Source organism: Rana temporaria, chromosome 7, assembly GCF_905171775.1.
Source record: "Rana temporaria chromosome 7, aRanTem1.1, whole genome shotgun sequence".
NCBI lineage: Eukaryota > Metazoa > Chordata > Amphibia > Anura > Ranidae > Rana > Rana temporaria.
The window spans coordinates 81,174,789-81,196,793 of NC_053495.1; the positions used below are offsets into that span (position 1 = coordinate 81,174,789).

Below are 22,005 nucleotides of genomic sequence, written 5' to 3' on the forward strand. Positions count from 1 at the left end.
TCGATCCTCGGATCAGGAGTCATGGATCAGATCATTTTCGGATCAGCAAAAACGAAAAAAAAAATACTAATCTTGTTACACCCAACAGAGTTTTAGATTTCAGTTATTTTCAACACAAAACGGAGCTTAAATACATAATATGTAAATCTGACGGACTGTTTACATGTTACATTTTAAAATCCGCAGCAAACCTTACATGCTTGCTAATGTGACAGAACACCTCTGATTTTCACATTAAGTTAAATATTAATATCAGAGATGATCTGTCACATTAGCAAGCATGTAAGGTGCCATTAAACGCAGCTATTCACACAAAAAAAAAAAACAAGATTTGTTTTTTACCAAAAAACATTTATCAGAGTACATATTGGCCTAAATATATGAGTGACACAGTACCATATCGCAAAAAAATGCTCTGGTCAGGAAGGGGGGTAAATCTTCCGAGGCTGAAGTGGTTAAACAGGGACCTGGACAATGCAATACACAGTGTGTGAAGCAAAGGGACTGTGTACTGTGACATGCTGTGTATACAGTTGGGGAAGTGTCTCAGTGTAGCACACACACAGACAGCCCCGTGTGATTGTTCCAGCACGACATTCCAAGCAGGCAGGTTAGGGAGAGGAGAAAGTGAGTGAGTGAGAGGAAGTAACAAGCTGAACACACACTGCTGGCTTAGTTTCTCACCTCTCTATACAGTGCACTTGTTCCCGATCCCTCACCTAACATTATCTTATCTGTAGAGCAGAGGCTGGCCGTTCCCCCTTCCAGACACTTACTGTGTAATCACGGTGAGCCGGTGACATTGGTCGCTTCTGTCGGCTGCTCATGGGGAATTCAGTCCCATGCTGTGAAGGGTCACTGGCAAGCACACAGTCTCCACTGGGGTGGAGCAAGATGGCGGCCGCTCCGGAGCTAGGCCGAAGCCGGGGACTTTCCTACGGCCAAGGCTCCGGAGCGCTCCGTGGATCGTGTGGTGTGCCGATCCGAACGGGGTGGCCCGTTCGGATCACGGATCGGTGACGATCTGTTGCACCCCTAATTAGTACTACTGTACAAGTGCAGCAGGCACTGCTGCTCCTCCGAAAAGCAATCTGTGTGTTTGACAGGTAGTGAGGAGGTTATATGTTGCCTCTTAACCACCTGATTTAACCCCATGTTTGCCATGCAATGCACATGTTTGTGACAAGTTGGCACAACAATTAGAGGTTTAAGTCAGGTGTAAAGAGGCAACACCGTGCCCGGTGATCTTTGACTTTTCTGTTGTTCACGTGGAGCTCTTTAAAGTTGCCTTCTCCAGTTCTAAACTGACCACACAAAGCACACAAGCTTATATGTGCTTTTGTGGTCCCTTTGCATTTTTTCAGCTGGCCATTCAAAGGTACAGGACAGACTGCAGATACACAGCATGCCTACATTGGTTAGTTTGTAAAGCCACTATGCCCCCCAACCAATCACAACCTACCTTTTAGCTCACATGCTCTCCAAATCACAGCCTGACTTTTTACTTTCAATACGTTTTTATTGAAAAACAATTTAGTATTGTAACAGATAACAAGGGTCGAAGCCCATAGCTGATGCAACAGCAAGAAATACATTCAGTACTTAGTAATGTAATCTCAAATGAGGCGTTCAGATACTCTTAGAAGGTCTAATGAGCCAAGACATCATAGAAAATAACATAACAAAGAAAAGAAAACATAAGGTACCAAAGTACAAAAGGAAAATAAACAATCAAACAGGCGCAACCTTCCGTCCGGCCTTTACTACACCAATGGAGGCAGTAGCCAACTCATTGAAGGATTAAGTAGTCAAAATTCTATTTTGTGCGAAATGTAAGTTCAGGGAAGTTTAGGGAAATTTGAACCGCTCATACCAATCAAACCATAATTGCCATAGGGGGCGTATTTTATGTAGGGAATTTTGCGAGGAGGCGAATAGTATTTCGTACGTGGCATGGGTGTGTGTGGTTTTGATCACTTCCAGCAAGGGAGGGGGGTTTGCTTGTTTCCAGTGGCGGGCAAGTACTAGTCTCGCACTGAGGAGGATGTGGGTAGCTATTATTCTTTTGTCAGGGGGGAGAGTTTCTATGCCCAACGAAAGCAGTGCCATACCTGGCTCCATTGGTAGTGGCAGGCCCAGGACATCGAGTATAACCTGAAAAACATCCTTCCAATATTTTGCCACCAATGGACAACCCCAGAGAATATGAAACAGAGATCCTAAATTCCCACACAGCCTCCAACAACAGTTTGGGGCCTGCGGGGCGAACTTCGCTATTCTAGAGGGGGTTAGGTACCATTTTAGTAAGATGTTCTGGTTGAGTTCCCACAGGTTCACGCATTTTGTAGCTGTATATGTTATGTTAAAAGCCTTTTGCCACTGTTCTGCAGAGTATGCTGTACCCCACTGTCTCTCCCACTCGAGTACTGCTGAAGTTTTGGTAAAGACCTATTTATCATTAAGTAACTTATAGAACATAGAAATACTCCTAGTCTTGACTGTTGGGCTAGTGTAGAACAAGGTGACCTGCCATGGCAAGGAGATGGTCTTTATCGGATGAGTTCTTAAAAGGTGACTAAACTGCAAATAATAGTGGACATCTTTAGCCGATAGGCCAAATTCTAATTGAAGAGCACGGAATGATTTCAATGCCGGGCCTACCATTATGTCCGTTACGTCTCTTATCCATTTGGCCACCCATTCGTCCAAATTCACATTAGGAATTGCGCTGGTCAGACATTGGATCGGGATAGGTACCTTCGAACACACTTGTTGGTGAAAACTCAGAGAGGTAAATACCTCCCACCCCTGAAGCGACGCCAAAATCGTCGGGGAGAACTCATCCCGTTGCAAGTTGACGCAACGAGACATTAAGAGGAAGGTGTATAGATCATGACCTGGTATCTGATAACTCTCCAACTCCGACCATCTCCTGTGCCCTGAATTTGGGAACCATGCTTTAATTTGGGCCAGAAGGGTTGCTATGTAGTAGTCCCTTAGCACCACCATACCCACTCCACCCGCTCGTCTAGACTTGACTAGCTTGGAAAATGCACAACGGGCCTTCCGACCTTGCCATAAATATTTGCTGAGAAGTGACTGTGCGGCATTAAAAAAAGATTTTGGCACCGGGATAGGGAGCGTTCTAAACATATATATCATTTGCGGCAGTACTACCATCTTAAATACCGCTAATCTACCCGACCAGGACAGTTCCGTTTTTGCCAGCTCTTGTAATTTACCCCTAAGCCTGTCCAGGAAGGGCGTGTAGTTGGCTCTGACCAAGGTGGCAGTTGTTGGGGTAAGGGTGATGCCTAAATATGTTATCCCCACCTTGTCCCAAGCATATGGAAAGGAGTTGGCTAGCTTTTCCTGTAAGCCATCGCTTATGTTTAAGCCCAAAATGTAGGATTTGTGTTCATTGACCTTGTAGTAAGACATTTGACCGAACATTTGCAATACTTGATGTACCGAAGCCAGGGATCTCTCCACATCCGACAATATCAATATTACGTCGTCCGCAAAGAGGCTGATTATGTGCGTCTCTGAGGGTTTTAAAACCAGAGATCTGTGGGTGTTAGCAAATGTAACACGCCAGGGGTTCCATCACTAAATTGAAGATCAGTGGTGAAAGCGGACAGCCCTGGTGTGTGCCATTTGTGATTTGGAATGGTGAAGATAAAACTCCAGACGTGAACACCTGTGCCGTCGGACAGGTATACAACGCCATAATGGCCGATAAAATTGATCTTGTAAAGCCAAGAACACCCAGCACCTTGGCCAAGTAGCCCCAGTGAACCCTATCGAACGCCTTCTCTGCATCCAAAGCGAGCAGCAGAGAAGGCGTTCTCGTTTTATTTAAGCAGTGGATTATGTTGATTAAGCGCCTAGTGGCGTCTGAAGTCTGGCGTCCCAACGTGAAGCCAGACTGGTCAGGATGCACAAGGTCCGGGAGAACTGTATTCAAACTGTTGGAAAAGTTTTCTATGTGCATTGTGTGACTATTTATAAAAATGTAAAATGGAGTCCAGTTTCTGTAATGGCTTCTAAGGACACGTTGCTTAGCGAGGAGCAGAGAAGGCGTTCTCGTTTTATTTAAGCAGTGGATTATGTTGATTAAGCGCCTAGTGGCGTCTGAAGTCTGGCGTCCCAATGTGAAGCCAGATTGGTCAGGATGCACGAGGTCCGGGAGAACTGTATTCAAACGCAGTGCAATGAGTTTAGCATACAATTTTAGGCCTATATTGAGAAGCGAAATGGGCCGAAAAAGTTGTGGTTCCGTTGGTTCCTTCCCTGGCTTGGGTAAAGTGATAATCAATGCTTTTAACATTTCTGAGGGGAAAGAGGCTGAGGCAACCGCACCATTGAACACTTCAACCAGGTAGGGAGACAATATCATTTTAAATGTTTTGTAATATTCCCCTACGAACCCATCTGGACCTGGGGATTTGTTAGATGGTAGAGAATCTATGGCTCTATAGACTTCTTGTGTGGTAAATGGGGAATTCAGCATCTGGAGTTGGTCAAATGTTAGACGGGGGAGTGACAGTTTAGACAGAAAATCATCTATCAGGGCTGGTTTAGGTTGATAGGTGTGGGGGTCCCGCTCGAGATTGTAGAGGGAGGCATAGTAGCTGCTAAAAGCATCCGCTATGTCCCTAGGATGGTAATGTTTAATTTTAGATGTGGGGTGGATGATATAGGGTATCTTAGATTTGTATCTATAGCCGTGGAGTCGACGAGCTAAGATTTTGCCTGCCTTGTTACTATTGGCGTAAAATTGGGCTTTAAGTCGTCTAGATGACTTTTCAAAGTCATCCAGAAGGCACAGTCTAAGGTCACATCGCAATTTCGTAAGTTTGTTAGAGACCAAAGGGGATGGGGCCTTTTTGTTCTGGTCCTCCAAAACTTTAATTTCACTGGTCAAATCTTTGATGCGTGTTTGCCTCCGTCTCTTTACCCCTGCTCCTATCTTAATAAATATTCCCCTCATGAAGGCTTTATGAGCATTCCACAAAACCGAACAGTCACTAACAGAGTTCACATTAACCTCAAATAATTCCTTCAGATGGTCCTCCAAGGAGGCTTTCGAGTCAGGTAATTGTAGGAGTGAGGGATTAGCCCTCCATACTGGACATGCACCCACTGAGAAAGTGTCAGATATTGAAAGAGAAATGGACGTGTGGTCTGACCATGTGATAGCATTGATGGCCGTTTTGGTAGTTCTATTTAACAGGCCGAAGTCAACTAGAAATAAGTCGATCCTCGAATAAGATCTATGCAGGGACGAAAAAAAGGTGAAGTCCTTTTCATCAGCATGGTGGCACCTCCAAGCATCAAATAGACTGTGTTGTCTTATTGTTTGCTGAAGCGAGGGGCCCAACCTGGAGGGAGTGTAAGTAGAGTCCATAGATCGGTCAGGGACCAGGTTAAAGTTCCCACAGATGAGCAAGGCGCCTTTCCTGATGCGCTCAACTTTCTTCATAAGCCTGTTAAAGAAGCGTAGTTGGTGACGGTTAGGGGAGTATACGTTGACCAACGTATATGTAACTGAGTTAATGTCACAAACTATGATCAGGAACCGTCCATTGCTATCACTGATTTGCTCATGTAGTTGAAAGGATACTGAATCACGTATTGCCGTGAGGACTCCCCGCTTCTTTACGTCGGCGTTTGCCGTGAAAACATGTGGAACATTTTTGTGGGAGCAATGGGGTTGTGCTGAGATGCAGAAATGTGTTTCTTGGGCGCACAGGATGTCCCCTCCATGTTGCAGGGCTTCGGCCCACATTTCCTTACGCTTTACTGGGTGGTTCAGTCCCTTAGTATTAATGGAGAGAAACGTCACTCCCATAACATCTGGGTATTATCATTGATATGTAAACTCCACATTGGGGAGAGAGGGGATGTAAGTTGAGCAAAATCTTTGAATGTGTGAATAGAACAGTCCCAGTGTTTGCATAAGCATATAGTGAAGGTAATCATATTACTCACGGTTGTGGAGAGGATCTTACGGCTTTGGGTTTCGTCGGTGCTGGTGGCACTCTCTGGAGATTCCCAGAAGAATTCAGGTGGTAGGTAGCGCGGTAAGTGTTCAATAGTTGAGACCCCAGACGAATCTGAATGAATGGCCAGCCGGCCCTCTGGGTGCGCTCCGGCAGACGGAAAAAAACAAGACATGAGAACAAAACAAAATGAGTTGAAAAAGAAAATAGAATCAATTTAAAGAACTAGGCTGCAAGATGAAGGGAAGGACCTCCAAGGTGATATTCTCTGAAATATTGCCTGTGCCATGCGCAACACAGGAAAGGCAGGGGGAGATTAGAGAGCTGAATGCATGGCTAAAGACCTGGTGTAGGAAGGAGGGATTTGGGTTTCTAGAGCACTGGGCTGACTTTTCATTGGGGTGCAGCCTATATGCTAAAGACGGTTTGCACTTGAATGGAAGGGGGTCTGCTGTGCTGGGGGAGAGGTTTATGGGAATGCTGGAGGAGTATTTAAACTAGGATTGAGGGGGGAGGGTGAATTAGAATTACATCGAGCAGACAGGTCAGTTAGTGGTCAGACATTAATGGAGAGTGGAATGGGGATAGATGGGGGGAGGGTTATGGCAGGTGACAAGAAAGTTCCCATGTTGCAAACAGCCATTGGAAATAATAGTGCCATTTGTACTACTATAAATTATATGAAAAACACCAGAGAAAAATGTAACAATACATTTAAGTGTTTGTTCACCAATGCCAGAAGTCTGCCAAGCAAAACAGGTGAGCTGGAAGCTCTGATGCATGAGGAGAGCTATGATGTAATCGGTATTGCTGAAACTTGGCTTCAATCCTCACATGACTGGGCTATTAATATTCCTGGCTATGCTCTCTTTCGGAAAGACAGGGTAAAAAGGAAAGGTGGAGGGGTCTGTCTCTATGTGAGAAGTGACCTCAAAGCAAGCGTGAAAGAGAACCTGGTTGATGGAGCGTGTGATGAGGCTGAAGCATTATGGGTGGAACTGCATACAGATGTGCGTAGTTCAAAATTAATCATTGGAGTTTGTTATAAACCACCCAATGTTAATGAGGAGGTGGAGACTCAGCTCCTTGCACAGATGGAAAGGGCTGCAAGGTCTGGGACGGTGATAATAATGGGGGATTTTAACTACCCAGAAATTGACTGGATTAATGGCACTTCTGGGACAGTTAAAGGACAAAAATTTAAAAACCTATTGCAGGACAATTTTATGGTGCAGTTTATTGAGGCCCCAACTAGGAATGATGCTCTGTTGGACCTGATAATCTCAAACCATGCAGAGCTTATTACTAATGTTCAGATAAAGGAACACCTGGGTAGCAGTGATCATAACATGATTTCATTTAATGTTAACTATAAGCAAGAAATACATACAGGAAATATTAAAACACTAAATTTTAAGAGAGCAAATTTTCCAAGGATGAGGGCTGCTCTCCAGGACTTGGACTGGGAGGGACTATTGGCACATATGAACACAGAACAGAAATGGGAATTCTTCAAAAAGACTGTGTGGAACCTCACTGCAAAGTATGTTCCCATGGGCAATAAGTTTAAAAGGCTAAAAATAAAACCTATGTGGCTCACGGTCAAAGTTAAAAAAGCTATAAACAATAAGAAAGTAGCTTTTAAAAAATATAAAAATGAAGGAACACTAGTGTTGTTTAAATGTTACAAAGAATATAACAGGATATGCAAAAAGGAAATCAAGGATGCAAAAATTCAAAACGAACGACAGATTGCAAAAGATAGTAGGACAAACCCCAAAAAATTCTTTAAATATATTAATAGTAAAAAGGTGAAGTCTGAGCATGTAGGCCCCTTACAAAATAATCTAGAGTGGGTGACTGGGGACAAAGAGAAGGCAAATTTATTAAATGTTTTCTTCAGCTCTGTGTATACAATGGAGCATGGGGGAGCTCATGTCCAAAATGGGGGTGGGAGTGACACAGCCCCAAATCCACAATGGCTCAAAAGTGATATGGTCCAGAAATATTTAGACAGAATAAAGGTGGATAAAGCACCTGGACCTGATGGCATCCATCCACGGATCCTAGGTGAGTTGAGCTCTGTCATTTCAAAGCCACTGTATCTAATATTTAGGGACTCATTAAAGACAGGAATAGTACCACTGGATTGGCGCAGGGCCAATGTGGTGCCCATATTTAAAAAGGGAACAAAGTCTTTACCAAGTAACTATAGACCTGTTAGTTTAACTTCTATAGTTGGGAAGATACTGGAACGTTTAATAAAAGACCACATGGATGAGTTCTTGCTGGAAAAAAACTATTTAAGCAGCAGTCAACATGGATTCATGAAAGACAGAAGTTGTCAGACAAACCTGATTTCCTTTTATGAAGAGGTAAGTAAAACCCTGGACAGAGGCGTGGCTGTGGACGTGATATATTTGGATTTTGCAAAAGCGTTCGATACAGTTCCGCACACACAGCTCATGTGTAAGGTAAGGTCTACAGGATTGGATATATCAGTTTGTAAATGGATAGAAAACTGGCTGAAAGCCAGAATTCAGAGAGTCGTGGTTAATGATTCTTACTCTGAATGGTCCAATGTTATCAGTGGTGTACCCCAAGGTTCAGTGCTGGGACCCTTACTTTTCAATATATTTATAAATGATATTGGGTCTGAGATCAAAAGTAACATTTCTGTCTTTGCAGATGACACCAAGCTATGCAGTGGAATAACGTCCTTACAGGATGTCTCCAATTTACAAGCCGACCTCAATGCTCTGTCTGATTGGGCGACTAAGTGGCAGATGAGGTTTAATGTAGATAAATGTAAAGTTATGCACTTGGGGTCTAAGAATATGCATGCATCATACATACTAGGGGGAGTACAACTGGGGGGGTCTGTAGTGGAGAAAGATCTGGGGGTTTTAGTTGATCATAAGCTCAATAATGGCATGCAATGCCAAGCTGCGGTTTCCAAAGCGAGCAAAGTCCTTTCTTGTATTAAGAGAGGTATGGACTCCAGAGACAGAGATATAATTTTGCCCCTGTACAAATCATTAGTAAGACCTCATCTGGAATATGCAGTTCAGTTTTGGGCACCAGTTCTCAAAAAGGATATAGGAGAACTGGAGAAAGTGCAGAGAAGAGCAACCAAATTGATAAGAGGCATGGAGGAGCTCAGCTATGAGGAAAGATTAGAGGAACTAGATTTATTCACTCTTGAGAAGAGGAGAATAAGGGGGGATATGATCAACATGTACAAATATATAAGAGGTCCATACAGTGAACTTGGTGTTGAGTTATTCACTTTACGGTCATCACTGAGGACAAGGGGGCACTCTTTACGTCTAGAGGAAAAGAGATTTCACCTCCAAATACGGAAAGGTTTTTTCACAGTAAGAGCTGTGAAAATGTGGAACAGACTCCCTCCAGAGGTGGTTCTGGCCAGATCAGTAGATTGCTTTAAGAAAGGTCTGGATTCTTTCCTAAATGTACAGAATATAACTGAGTACTAAGATTTGTAGGTAAAGTTGATCCAGGGTAAATCCGATTGCCTCTCGGGGGATCAGGAAGGAATTTTTTCCCCTGCTGTAGCAAATTGGATCATGCTCCGCTGGGGTTTTTTGCCTTCCTCTGGATCAACTGTGGGTATGAAGTTGGGTGTATAGGATTTTACTGTGTTTTTTTATTTTGTTTTTTGTGGTTGAACTGGATGGACTTGTGTCTTTTTTCAACCTGACTAACTATGTAACATAGTGGTGGCGTAAGCTTTGAGCTCGCTTTGCTGCACTGATTCAGGGACTCCCCTTATTTTTAAGTTGTTTCTCCTACTCCTGTCCTCCAAATCAGCTAACTTAGCTTTGACACCTTCCAATTCATCTTCTCCCTGTTCTTGGGCGTCTACTAGGTCGTTGATTGTAGTGGTGTATTCGCCCATCTTGGTTTCAACATGTTCCACCCTTGATTCCACTGCTTGTATGTTTTTGTGAAACTTATTCATGCAGGACATCATGTCTGCCTGGATGGTGCTTCTGAGGGAGAGCAGCATGTCCTTCAGCATGGTATCCATGACAGGCTGGTTTGTGGTGGGGAATTTTTCGATCTGGGCAGGTAATTCTCTCGTGTCATCCCCCGAATCAACTTCAGGTCCTGGCACTGGACTATACTGCGGCTCCTCCATTCTGAACCTAGCCTTTGCTGGACTGGCCGTTTGTGGTGTGTCCGGGCATGATTGCCGGCTATCCTGGGATCCACTGTGCCTGCTGTGTGAGGCAGAGGAGAGGGGAGGAGAGCGAAACGGGCGTGCCGGTGTAGAGGACACACCGGCACCATTCCACCTATCTCCATGCTGACTGAGCGGGAAGAATTATGTCAGTTTGTGCGGCTTTCTGTCTTCCTTCCTCTTCCTTGTCATGGTCTGGGTGTCACCTAAGGGTATGGGAACTGGTCACTGATCGTGCGCTTCACCTGGTCTGTTGCTTTGTGTTGCTAATTATCCCGCCGGTGTGGAGCTTCTTCATCAAGCATCCATCCCAGTCTGCGGTCAGTCACGCTTCGATAGGGTCATCCCTGAAGCAGTAGTGCTGTAATTGTCAGCGGGTTTTACATCTGGAGTGGGTCAGCGGTGTCAGAGCTAGTGGTTGCATAGTAATAGCGCTCCCCCTCCGCTCTTTAGACTGGTGGACTACATTAAAACTTGTCTGGATGCAAATAGTTCAGGAGCTGAGCCCAGCAGTCAAGGACCGTTCCAATAGGGTACTATTCAGGGAGTAAGAGTAAAGCAGTTGTCTAAGAATGCTGAGAATGCTCAGGGTTGCAAAATGGTAGCCGTCCTTCAGGAGGAGGCCGAAGCCTCAGACTCTCCTGAGAGGTGGAGCCCGGCTGAATGAGCTTAGGGTCCGTGAGTGCCTGGTGTCACCCCCCCAGGACGCAGTTGTATCCCCACACCTGCTGGAAAGCTTAGAGACAGCCCGGAAAGTCACTAATTCAAGGGTAGGCCAGAGCCTAGTTACTCACTGCGACCGGTTGGTAGGAGTGTCCGGGTAGTAGGCCGCAAGATGGCACTGCCGGGTCCGCAATCCACGGCTGAAACCTCGGGGTCTTTCTCCAGCAGAGCGGGCAGGTTATAGTCACCGGGGGTGCCTCGTTTGATGGTGGAGGTAGCTCTTTCCCCCGATGGGCAGAATGCAGGCTCCGCATGCTCCCGCGGCGGTGTAGGCCGCAAGATGCCGCCACTAAACGCCACGCTCCACGGCCGGGACCCCAGGGGAGAATCCCAGTAGAGCGGGCTGGCTGTGATCTCTATGGGTGTCTCAGCTGATGGTGTAAGCCGCGCTCCCCTCCGATGGACAGACCGCAGGCTCCGAAGGTGGCGAAGGCCTCAAGATGGCGGCGGTGTGGAGCGGAGGCTCCGGCCCCGACTCGGAATCCTTGGCAATCGTGCCTCGAGAACACACCGGGCCCACCGCAGGAAGCCTCCCAAGGTATGTGCAGCTTAGAGGTTGAAATTTAGCGCGATGTTAGGCGAGGATGGCTGTGGATTCGCTCTACCCAAGACGGAGCTCAGCTTCCACACGTCCTCTCTGTTTCCCGTTCGGACACGCCCCCACAGCCTGACTTTTGAACACTCCTGCTCAAGCACAGCCTTTCTCTCGCCTTAGGATGAACAGACTATGGAATACAGGCAGTGTGTTTCTGCACAGTGTCCTCTAACTCCATCCCCACTATCAGGAAGAAGAGATGCATGGTTACATGCCAAAACTTTTTTACCATTGAAAAAACATTAAGACAGATCATTTCTGAAACTAAGCAACATTAGTTATGGTATCTGCATAGTTATAACTGTACAAGAAAGTGTCTATAACACAGGTTTTTTTTTTTTGTTTTGTTTTTTAACTGCTTTAATGTGATGTTCACCCTTTATTTTTGACACATTTTAAGCTTGGTTTACCTAACCTATGTCTTACTAAAAATATGAAGTGACATTTGAAAATTATTTTCTTCATATTTTAGGTTTCCAAAGGAAAATGGAAGAGGATTAGCAAATACTGTCCGCTGGATCTCTTCTCAGGGTATGTGCTAACTGCTTATATTTTATGTATGTAGGGGTGCAGACTGGCGCTGATTGACTTTAGGCAGTCCCAGTCTGTTTGTTCGGGTGGCCCCCCGTTGAGAGAGATTTCAGTACAGGAATAGTAAAGACAGTTACACAATGTATCTGAAATCATTCTCTGACTTTACTGATAATATTAAGACAATTATATGCATTACAAAAAGGGGAGGAGACAAAATACATTAAGTTGAGTAAGAAAAAAAGAATTGGTATGTTGGCAATATGTGATTGGTTAATACAAATACTATGTGTTCTGTAAAGATAAGCTATTATGGCTTACTTGTTATTAACCGACTTCTTATTCATTAAAAAGGCAGAGTAAGTGAAAAACAACAGCTGCATAATATAATTGAAAAATGAGGAAACATTCCTAGTACAAGATAGGGAGAATATAGATACAACATATAATACAGTTCTAGCAATTAATAAGGAATGTCTCACATGTAATAGACTATATAAAAACAACACATGTAAGAACAATAACAAAAAGTAAAGATACATTTCTAGCAATTAATAAGGAATGTTTCACATGTATAATCTTTTGTTCAGATATAAAAAACTACAATAAATTATGTATGTGAGGCCTTTTAGAATTCTACTAAAATGAGTGAAATAGCATTCACTCTGAAACCCTTAACCCCTTACAATCATATGTAACAGTTAAGGAATAACCCTAGCTTCAGAACCTTAAACCCTTACAGTTCCCCTCTTAAATCATGAATATGATTTCTTCTACACCTGAGATATTAACATGGGAAAAGTAGCCTTCCTGGTTTCTCTTGCAGAAGTGAGATCAGGGTTACTGAGGGCTTTTACCACCCACCTTAGATAATGGGATTCTTCTCCCTTCATTGTCGGTATCTCTTAATATATTCAGCGTAGCTCGATGGAGTGTGATCAAAAGGGAATATTTGATCAGGGAGTAAGGAGGGGTACATAGAAAGATTATCAATTCCTTTGCTGAGCATCTTCCTTAGACAAGGGAAAATGCAGCACACTATGATACCTATAACTGTAAGTATAACCACTATAATGGTCCCTAGCTGGATAAGAGCTTGTTTCCAACTGGTGAACCACCCAAAGTATTGGTCCCAGGGGTTGTCTATACCAGAGTTCTTTTTTAACTCAACTGACAGATCTTCCAGTTTTTTTTATGGCTAATGCAACCTTACCCTTAGGGCCAGTATTGTCCGGGATATAAGTGCAACAGCCTTCTACCTGGTCAATGAATTTACATGTTCCCCCTTTTTAATCAAGGATCATATATAGGGCCATTCTATCCTGGAATGTCATCTGAGAGGTGGCCTCTAACTGGTCTGCCATTCCCTTTAGAGCATCCCTTGTGTAATTGACAAATCTATGTTGATTGTAATAAATGTAGTTAATCCAGTCTACATTTTTATTTATAGTTACCAGGGGAAACAGGGATTCAAAGCCTGCCACAACTTGGCCTCTTGTTTTGTATTCATCTGGGACCCTTCTTGGCACCCCTATTGCATCTATGTATACATGTGGGTCAAAGCTACCTATAGGGGCTCCTCTTTTCCTTCTTGAAGGGGAGTCTGGATGAGACTCGGCATGTCCTTCAGAAAGGATGTGTAGGGGCATAATAACTTTAGCCAATGCACACTCTCCCTTCCAAGGAGTATCTAGCTTAGTTCGGATCTTCATATCACCACACATCCAGTAAATGTCTCCCAATGATCGGGTCTGATTGGTTATGATTGTTTTTCTATATTCGAAGCAGAACCCTGAAGGAAAAGACTTAAGGTCTCTGCCCCTCGTTGTGTTATGTAGCAGGTGTAATTTCCTGGATATATGGTGATTCCATCCCCTGGATTGGAATTATTTGATATGATGGGGTACTCTTGTTTCCACATATCACATTTACTATAATTTAGAACTGTGTGTGTGAACAGGCTCAAACAGCATTTCTCCTGGTCCACTGGTATGTGTATTGGCACAGTTGAGGCCTGGCCTTACCACACACATAGCAGTTAGACGTATCATGTTGCTTCCCACATATTCCCTGTATTACCCCTAACTCTTCTGGGTGATATATGCAGTTAGCTATAAGCCAGACAAGGCAAAACACTGAAAATGAAATCAGTCCTATCAGTAGCCACAGTTTGCCATAATCCGGTGATAACAGGATTGTCATTTTCTACAGGGTCAGGGCTGTCTGCCCCTGTTAGCACCTCCTTTCTTGACTCTGGTTCCTCTGACTCAGGGCCCCTGCATACCAGTTTCATTCGAGCAGCATGGATCCAGGTGGGACTGTGTTCAGTTAGGATTGCAGTTCGGGTTGTTGCTACCACAACGGTTTCTGGACCATAAGCAAAATCCTGTTGTTTCCATCTGTTTCCATCATTCCATCTGAACCAAGATGTGGTCCTACCATCCTTTTTTTCAGATCCGCAGTCCACGGAGGAAAGAGCAGTAAAGAGCAGTAAAAATCTATCTGGAAGCGACAGCTCAGATACAAAAGATTGATCTTCTGTTACTGGTACTGCCAGAGGGTCCCAGAATGGGCCAGGCAGCGTAGAAACCCACTATCGCTAGATGGATTTGACAGGTTATTGTTCTGGATTATGATTTAAAAAAGAAAATTCCTAATTTGCATGTGAAAGAGCACTCGACTAGAGCAGTAGGTGCTTCATGGGCAGTGCATCACCAGGCCTCTATGGCTCAGATCTTCAAGACTGCAACTTGTTCTTCGGTCCATACATTCTATAGATTCTATCAAGTGGAAGTAAGAGGGCATGAGGCTACCGCCTTTGGGCACAGTGTACTGCAGGCAGCAGTATAGGTCCTCACGTCCAATGGCAGTCTGGTTTGTCTTTATTTGAGTCTCCTTTTCTTGAAGTACATCACGGGACACAGAGCTCCCCGCCCCTCTTTGAGATTTATGTATATATATGTTGGGATATTTATTGCTTTGCTACAAAACAGAGGTACTCTCCATATAGGAGGGGTTATATAGAGGATTAACTCGCCTTGTAATTAGGGTTTTGCCAGTATCCAATCACCTGATGGTGACTATATAACCCACTAAGTAATTAAGTAATTAACCACTTCCCGACTGCCACATGATATACGTCAACAGAATGGCATGGGCAGGCAGATTGGCGTACAGGTACGTCTCTGCCTTGCCGCGGGTGGGGGGCTCGATCGAGCCCCCCCGGTCCCTGTGGCGGTCGCTATCGCTTCAGGAGCGATCCGTGATGAAGGGGCAGCCATCGATTGTGACAAATAAGATGCTTCCCCTGCCTGTGAACTGTAACCACAGGCAGGAGGAAGCGATGACACTCTCCTTGAGGCTGTATTTTTGACCGGAGCTCGAGGAGAGAAGACATCACAAGTAAGTTGCACCAACACTACACTAACACCAGTAAACAGGCACACAACCGACCCCCCACCCCCAAGATAACCGCCCTGGATCACCCCACTGCACCCCTAGTGCCACTGATTGCATTGGTCATTTATTTTCTGATCACTGCATTTAGTGTCATTTGTGACTGTAAAAAGTGTCAGGGCAGTTAGCTTGGGTAGCCCCCTAATAAAGGTTTAGCCCCTTGATCGCCCTCCAGGTAACCCTTTTACCCCCTGTCGCCATTGTCACTAAGCGATAGTTTTTCTGATCGCCGTAATAGTGTCACTGGTGACGCTAGGTAGCCAGTTATTTTTTTAGGTTAACCGTCAGGTTTTTATAGTGTCAGGTACCCCCACATATTAAAATGGGTCTTGCCAGACTTGCATAAAATCACAGGGCGACTAATCACTGTGAATGCACTAATTTTAGTGTACCAACGTCCCAAGACAGTGACAATGGAAATTAATGGACTAATAAATTTGGACTTTTGGCGGTACAGGTAATTAATGTAAAAGCTCTATAAATATTTATTTTGTAAAAAATGCATAAATAAAAAAACGTTTGTACATAATTTCATGAAACAGTATCAGCATATGGTATCAGTACATCTAACACAAAATGAGAGATAGATTTATACTTATACAGGTACATTCATGGCATAAAAGCATATAACGTCAAAAAGGTATAGAACTCTTAGGCCGGGTACACACGGACAAACATGTATGGTGAAAGCGGTCCGTCGGACCGTTTTCACCATACATGTCTGCCAGAGGGCTTCTGTACGATGGTTGTACACACCATCGTACAGAAGTCCGCGCGTAAACAATACGCGGGGCGTGTCCGCGGTGTCGCCGCGTCGATGACGCGGTGTCGCCGCGACAATGACGCGGCGACGTGGGCGGCCCGCCTTTAAAATGCTTCCACGCATGCGTCGAAGTCATTCGACGCATGCGAGGCACGGCGGGCGGCTGGACATGTACGGTAGGTCTGTACTGACGACCGTACATGTCCGAGCGGGCTGAATTCCAGCGGGCTGTTTTAAAACAAGTCCAGGAATATTTGTCTGCTGGGAAAAGGCCCGGCGGGCAAATGTTTGCTGGAATTCGGCCCGCTCGCGCCCACACACGACCAAACATGTCTGCTGAAACTGGCCTGCGGGCCAGTTTCAGCAGACATGTTTGCTCGTGAGTATGGGGCCTTAGTGTTTGAAGCTAAATCCAATATGCATAATAGTGGATCTTGCTTTTACTCTCGACATGTTTCGCGTACAAGACGCTTCATCAGGACCATAAAGGTGGGTCAATTGAATCTCAAAGATTCGATCCAACTACTGATTGTGTGGTAAGGAATGTACAACGTTTTGGACCTAACCAGCCTCCTGGGCATGTGGTAGGTACTTGTTGTGTCTAAAGGTACAGAGGTAAAAATATAGCACAAACTGTTGGTAAACAGTGGTATGTGTTTTTTTTAAATTGAATTGGTTTATCTCGGAGTAAAACTAAAATCTTAAATGGAAATCCATATATCTCCCCCCAATGTTCTACTGTTAATTTTGGAACATCTCTTGTCCAACATTCACATAATTTATTCATGTCTGACAATTCTATATTTAATAGATAGGTGTATAAAATTGAAATCATCTTTTTTTTGTTTTCCTTCTTTTTCTTACCATTTGCTCTAGTCTTGATTCTGTTAGTTGTGTGGTACCCTCAGGGAACTGGGCTGACAGAGCATTTACCAACTGCTTGTATCTGAAAATATAATTCTCAGGCACCTTCCAGTTTTCTTCTAATTTTTACAAATGAGGATATTTTTCCCCATCTATTACTTGTGATATTTTTTTGACTCCATATTGTGTCCATGCTCCTGGATCTTGGATGGAGGCTAAATGTGTAGGGTCTGGATTTCTCCATAATAGAGTATTTGGAGATATATTTGTTTTCAAATTGCCCTCCTTTACCGTACCGACTTTCCATACTTTTACTGTTATCATTGACAGAGTCAGATCGCTAGGGATGAGCCGAACACCCCCCCCCCGTTCTGTTCGCACCAGAATCTGCGAACAGACCAAAAGTTTGTGTGAACTTTAGAACCCCGTTAAAGTCTATGGGACTCAAATGTTTGAAATCTAAAGTGCTAATTTTAAAGGCTGATATGCAAGTTATTGTCCTAAAAAGTGTTTGGGGACCTGGGTCCTGCCCCAGGGGACATGTATCAATGCAAAAAAAGTTTTAAAAACTGCATTTTGTTCGGGAGCAGTGATTTTAATAATGCTTAAAGTGTAACAATACAAGTGAAATAATTTAATTCGGTATCTGGGGGGTGTATAGTATGCCTGTGAAGTAGCGCTTGTTTCCTGTGCTTAGAACTGTCCCTGTACAAAGTGTAATTTCTGAAGGAAAAACAGTCATTTAAAATCACTTGCGGCTATAATAAATTGTCGGCTCCCGGCAATACAGAGAAAAGTCATTCATTTAAAAAAAAAGCGTGGGGTCCCCCCAAATTCAATTACCAGGCCCTTTAGGTCTGGTATGGATATTAAGGGAAACCATGCGTCAAATAAAAAAATGACGTGGGGTTCCCCCCAAATATCATGTCCAGACCCTTCAGGTCTGGTATGGATTTTAAGGGGAACTCCACCCCAAATTAAAAAAATGGCGTGGAGTTTCCCCCTAAAAATCCACACCAGACCCTTTATTCGAGCACGCAACCTGGCAGGCCGCAGGAAAAGAGGGGAGGGACAAGAGAGTTCCCCCCTCCTGAAACGTACCAGGCCACATGCCCTCAACATTGGGAGGATGCTTTGGGGGGTCTGTGACCCCTCAAAGCACCATGTCCCCATGTTGATGGGGACAAGGGCCTCATTCCCACAACCCTTGCCTGGTGGTTGTGGGGGTCTGCGGGTGGGGGGCTTATCAGAATCTGGAAGACCCCTTTAACAATAATGACCCCCAGATCCCGCCCCCCTCCCTTTCTCTCAGGTACTCTATTATCTTTTTCTTGACTTTCCTTTATTTCTTGCCTGTCCACCTACACCTTTTCTTACCTAATAAACTAGTAAGTATTATTAGAAGGGTTTGCTGTTAGCTTTGACCGGGCTCTGGGCCTGCCTGGCCTGGGGGATTGGCTTCTCTCCCCTACTCATCTGGGTGGGGGGGGGCCTAGTGTTAGGGGGGCCCCTGCGGGGGTGGCGCTTGTCCCGGGGGATATCTGACCCCAGAGGACGCAAATTCGAACTTGCCAAGTTTGTTTATTGCTGGGCCTGCCTGTGAGGCTGTGCCTTATAATGTCTGGTTTTGCTACTTGGACCGCAGTATGTTGCTCCTGTGGGGTTACTGTCATATTGTTAAACAAATTTTGTGAATGTAACGTAGAATCTTGTAAACTTGAAAATTCTTTAATAAACACCATTGAAACCAAAAACGGCAACATATCATTGGCACACAGGGCTAACCTCTCTTCCAGCTCCACCGCACAGAGTCCCTGAATATTTTGTGAAGTCCTCAGAGCCTCTGCCACTGACTCTATTGCTTCTGCAAAGAGCGCCAGAGAGAGAGGGCAGCCCTGTCTTGTGCCCCTATACAGTTGAAAAAAGGCTGACAGTTTTCCTCCTAGTTTAACTGCTGACATGGGTTTTCTATATATTGTTTGTATTCAGTTAATAAATATTAATAGAAATCCCATTTTATTTCCCATAGAAAAGGCCATTCGATTGTATCGAAGGCCTTCTCTATATTCTAAGGAGGCCATCGTCCTAGATCCTTCACAGTTATGGTGGGTATGTATATTCATATATAATCAACATAAATTGACATTCGTCATTCCCTGTGGCATAAATCCTGTCTGGTCTGAATCTATAATGGTTTTTAATAATGGCTGTAATCTTAATGTTAATATTTTTGTTAGCACTATTAAATATAGATTTTAAAAAACTAATCGGCCTATATGAGGAGCATATTTTTGGATTATTCCCTTCTTTATATATTAAGATTATATGTGCCTGCCTCATTGAATCCGGTAATGTCCCCTTCAGTAGCCCGCTTGTAAATACCTCTGCCAATTTTGGGGCTAATAGAGCTCTATATTTTTTTATAAAATTCAACAGGGATTCCATCTGGGCCTGGTGCCTTGTCCCCTGGAAATGTATGTATGACCTTCATAATCTCTTCATTTGTAATTGTGCCTACCAATGCCCCCCTCTCCCCATCCGACAGCCACCCGAGGGCCACCCGGGGGGGGGGGGGAGGCATATAACCTACCATAGTACTCCCTAAAGGCCTTTAAAATTTCCTCAGGTTCCTTTACTCTCTTTCCCTCTGGTGTTTCTGGTTGTAGGTTGATATTCTTGTTGTGCCAATCTCGCTAAAAATCTCCCACATATGTCCCCTTGTTCAAAAATGTTTGGTCTCTAGCTATATACTGAAGTTCCAACCTTTCCTCCATATGTATTTGTAATTCCCTTTGTGTGGCCATCATTAGATCGAAGTTGATAGTACTAGAGTCTTGACCATATTTTTCCTTCCTACATTCAATCTGTGTTTGTAGCTCTTGTACTCTAACCTTCTGTTTTTTATTCACCGCTGCAATATTCAAAATATATTGCCCTCATAAATATGCCTTGAATGCATGCCAAACCATATCCACCGAGGACGATCCCTCATTATTTTCCCAGTATTCCTTTATTGTAGCTATCATCTTTTCCGCTATCTTTTCCGCTATCTCTGGATATAGCACCCATTGTGGAGATAACCTCCACAATGATGCATTTTTGGGAGTAGGAGTGTGTAATGACAAGAATAGAGGAGAGTGGTCTGAGAGTCCACTCGGTAAATATGCAGCATCTGCAATGTCTATTAACATTGCAGAATCCGCAAATTCCAGATCTATTCTAGATGCTGTTTTATAAGAAGTAGAATAGCAGGAGTACATTCTTTGTTCTGGGTTTCTCCATCTCCATATCTCTGTTAATCCTGTCGTTGTTGAGTGCTGCTTCTGGGGTCCTGGTCTGTACAGAATTAAAGTCTCCAATAAGCAGCAGCTTTGCTGGGAGATACTGGATGATTTTCTATGTTATCTCATTCAGGATTCCAACAGAGAAAGGGGGTGGAATATATGCTGCCACTATAATACAGCTTTGTTGCCCAATCGTATACAATAGAATTACATATTTCTTTAGTAGATCTATATAGGCTTTTTCTACTTTAAATGATTTATTTACTAGGACTGTTACCCATCTGGCATAGGATGAGTAAGTGGCATGGTATACTTTTTGTATCCAGGCTTTTTTAACGTTGTTAATTTTTTCCCCATTAGGTGTGTCTCCTGGAGTATAATTAATTGAGGGCTATATTTTCTTATATATTGGAACATTAGAGCATGTTTAAACTTAAGCCCTGTACACACGATCGGTGTGTCCGATGAAAACAGACCGATGGACTGTTTTCATCGGACAAACCGATCGTGTGTGGGCCCCCATCCGTTTGTTTTCCATCGGTGAAAAAACATAGAACATGTTTTAAATTTTCCCTATGGCTAAAAAAACGATCGTCTGTGTGGAAGTCGATCAGTCAAAGATCCACGCATGCTCCAGAATCAAGTCGACGCATGCTCGGAAGCATTGAACTTAATTTTTCTCAGCACATTGTAGTGTTTTACATCACCGTGTTTTGGCACGGTCAGATTTTTGACTGATGGTATGTAGGCAAGACTGATGAAAGTCAGCTTCATCGAATATCCGACGAAAAAATCCATCGGATTAGATTCCATCAGATATCCGATCGTGTGTACGAGGCTTTAGAGTTTAGTCCTCTGACATTCCATTATATTACTGAATAGCTATTCATTTTACCTGTCATTCTGCCTGAGGCCTATGCAGTTGCATCCTATGCCTTTCAGTTTGGGGGGGAACATTTCTTGGAATACTGAACCACAGCTCTGTACATTTACACCTCTCATTCTTACTTCCATCCCACCTCCCTCCTCCCTTCCCACCCTATCCCTCTCCATCTCCTCCCTCAATCAATAACTCAATCCATACCTGGACAGGAGTGGAGAGGCACTTTGTCTAACCCCTTATTCACTGACCATAGTATCTATCCCATAATCAGTACCCAACATATCCCAAACTCAACCCTCGCCAAAATGACAAAAAACAGTCTCCCTTCCATCCAATCGTGTGACGGGCTCTTCAATATTCTATAACTTTTGTGAACATCCTTTCAATAAGCCATTTATCCCTAACATTTAACTTTCTCAAATATAAACAGTCTATCATTATCCATTATTGATATAAAGTGCTATCATCATTATTCAAACTACTGTATATTTGACATGAGGACTTCCTTCTCACCCCCCACCCTTCCACACTTCTTAATGAAAAAATGTACGGGAAGGAAGAAGAGAAAAAAAAAAACCTCCCTCACCTCTTTGTGAATCATGTGCCCCAAAACAAAAAAGAAAACATATATACCTAAGGGGCACAAATTGAGTGTGTATTAATAATAATAAAAAAGAACCCCCCGCCCCAACATCCT

The 22,005-nt window shown here is 43.8% G+C and overlaps 1 protein-coding gene across 7 annotated transcripts in view; it reads left to right on the forward strand.

The window, feature by feature from the left end:
- Positions 1-22,005, forward strand: part of IPPK (inositol-pentakisphosphate 2-kinase) — a 1,052,241-nt gene that overhangs the window by 586,096 nt on the left and 444,140 nt on the right. For all 7 annotated transcript variants that reach the window (XM_040360985.1, XM_040360986.1, XM_040360982.1 and 4 more), the window contains one exon: positions 12,000-12,058. In XM_040360985.1, the coding sequence (XP_040216919.1) occupies positions 12,000-12,058 (59 nt within the window). The remainder of the gene's footprint in view (positions 1-11,999; positions 12,059-22,005) is intronic.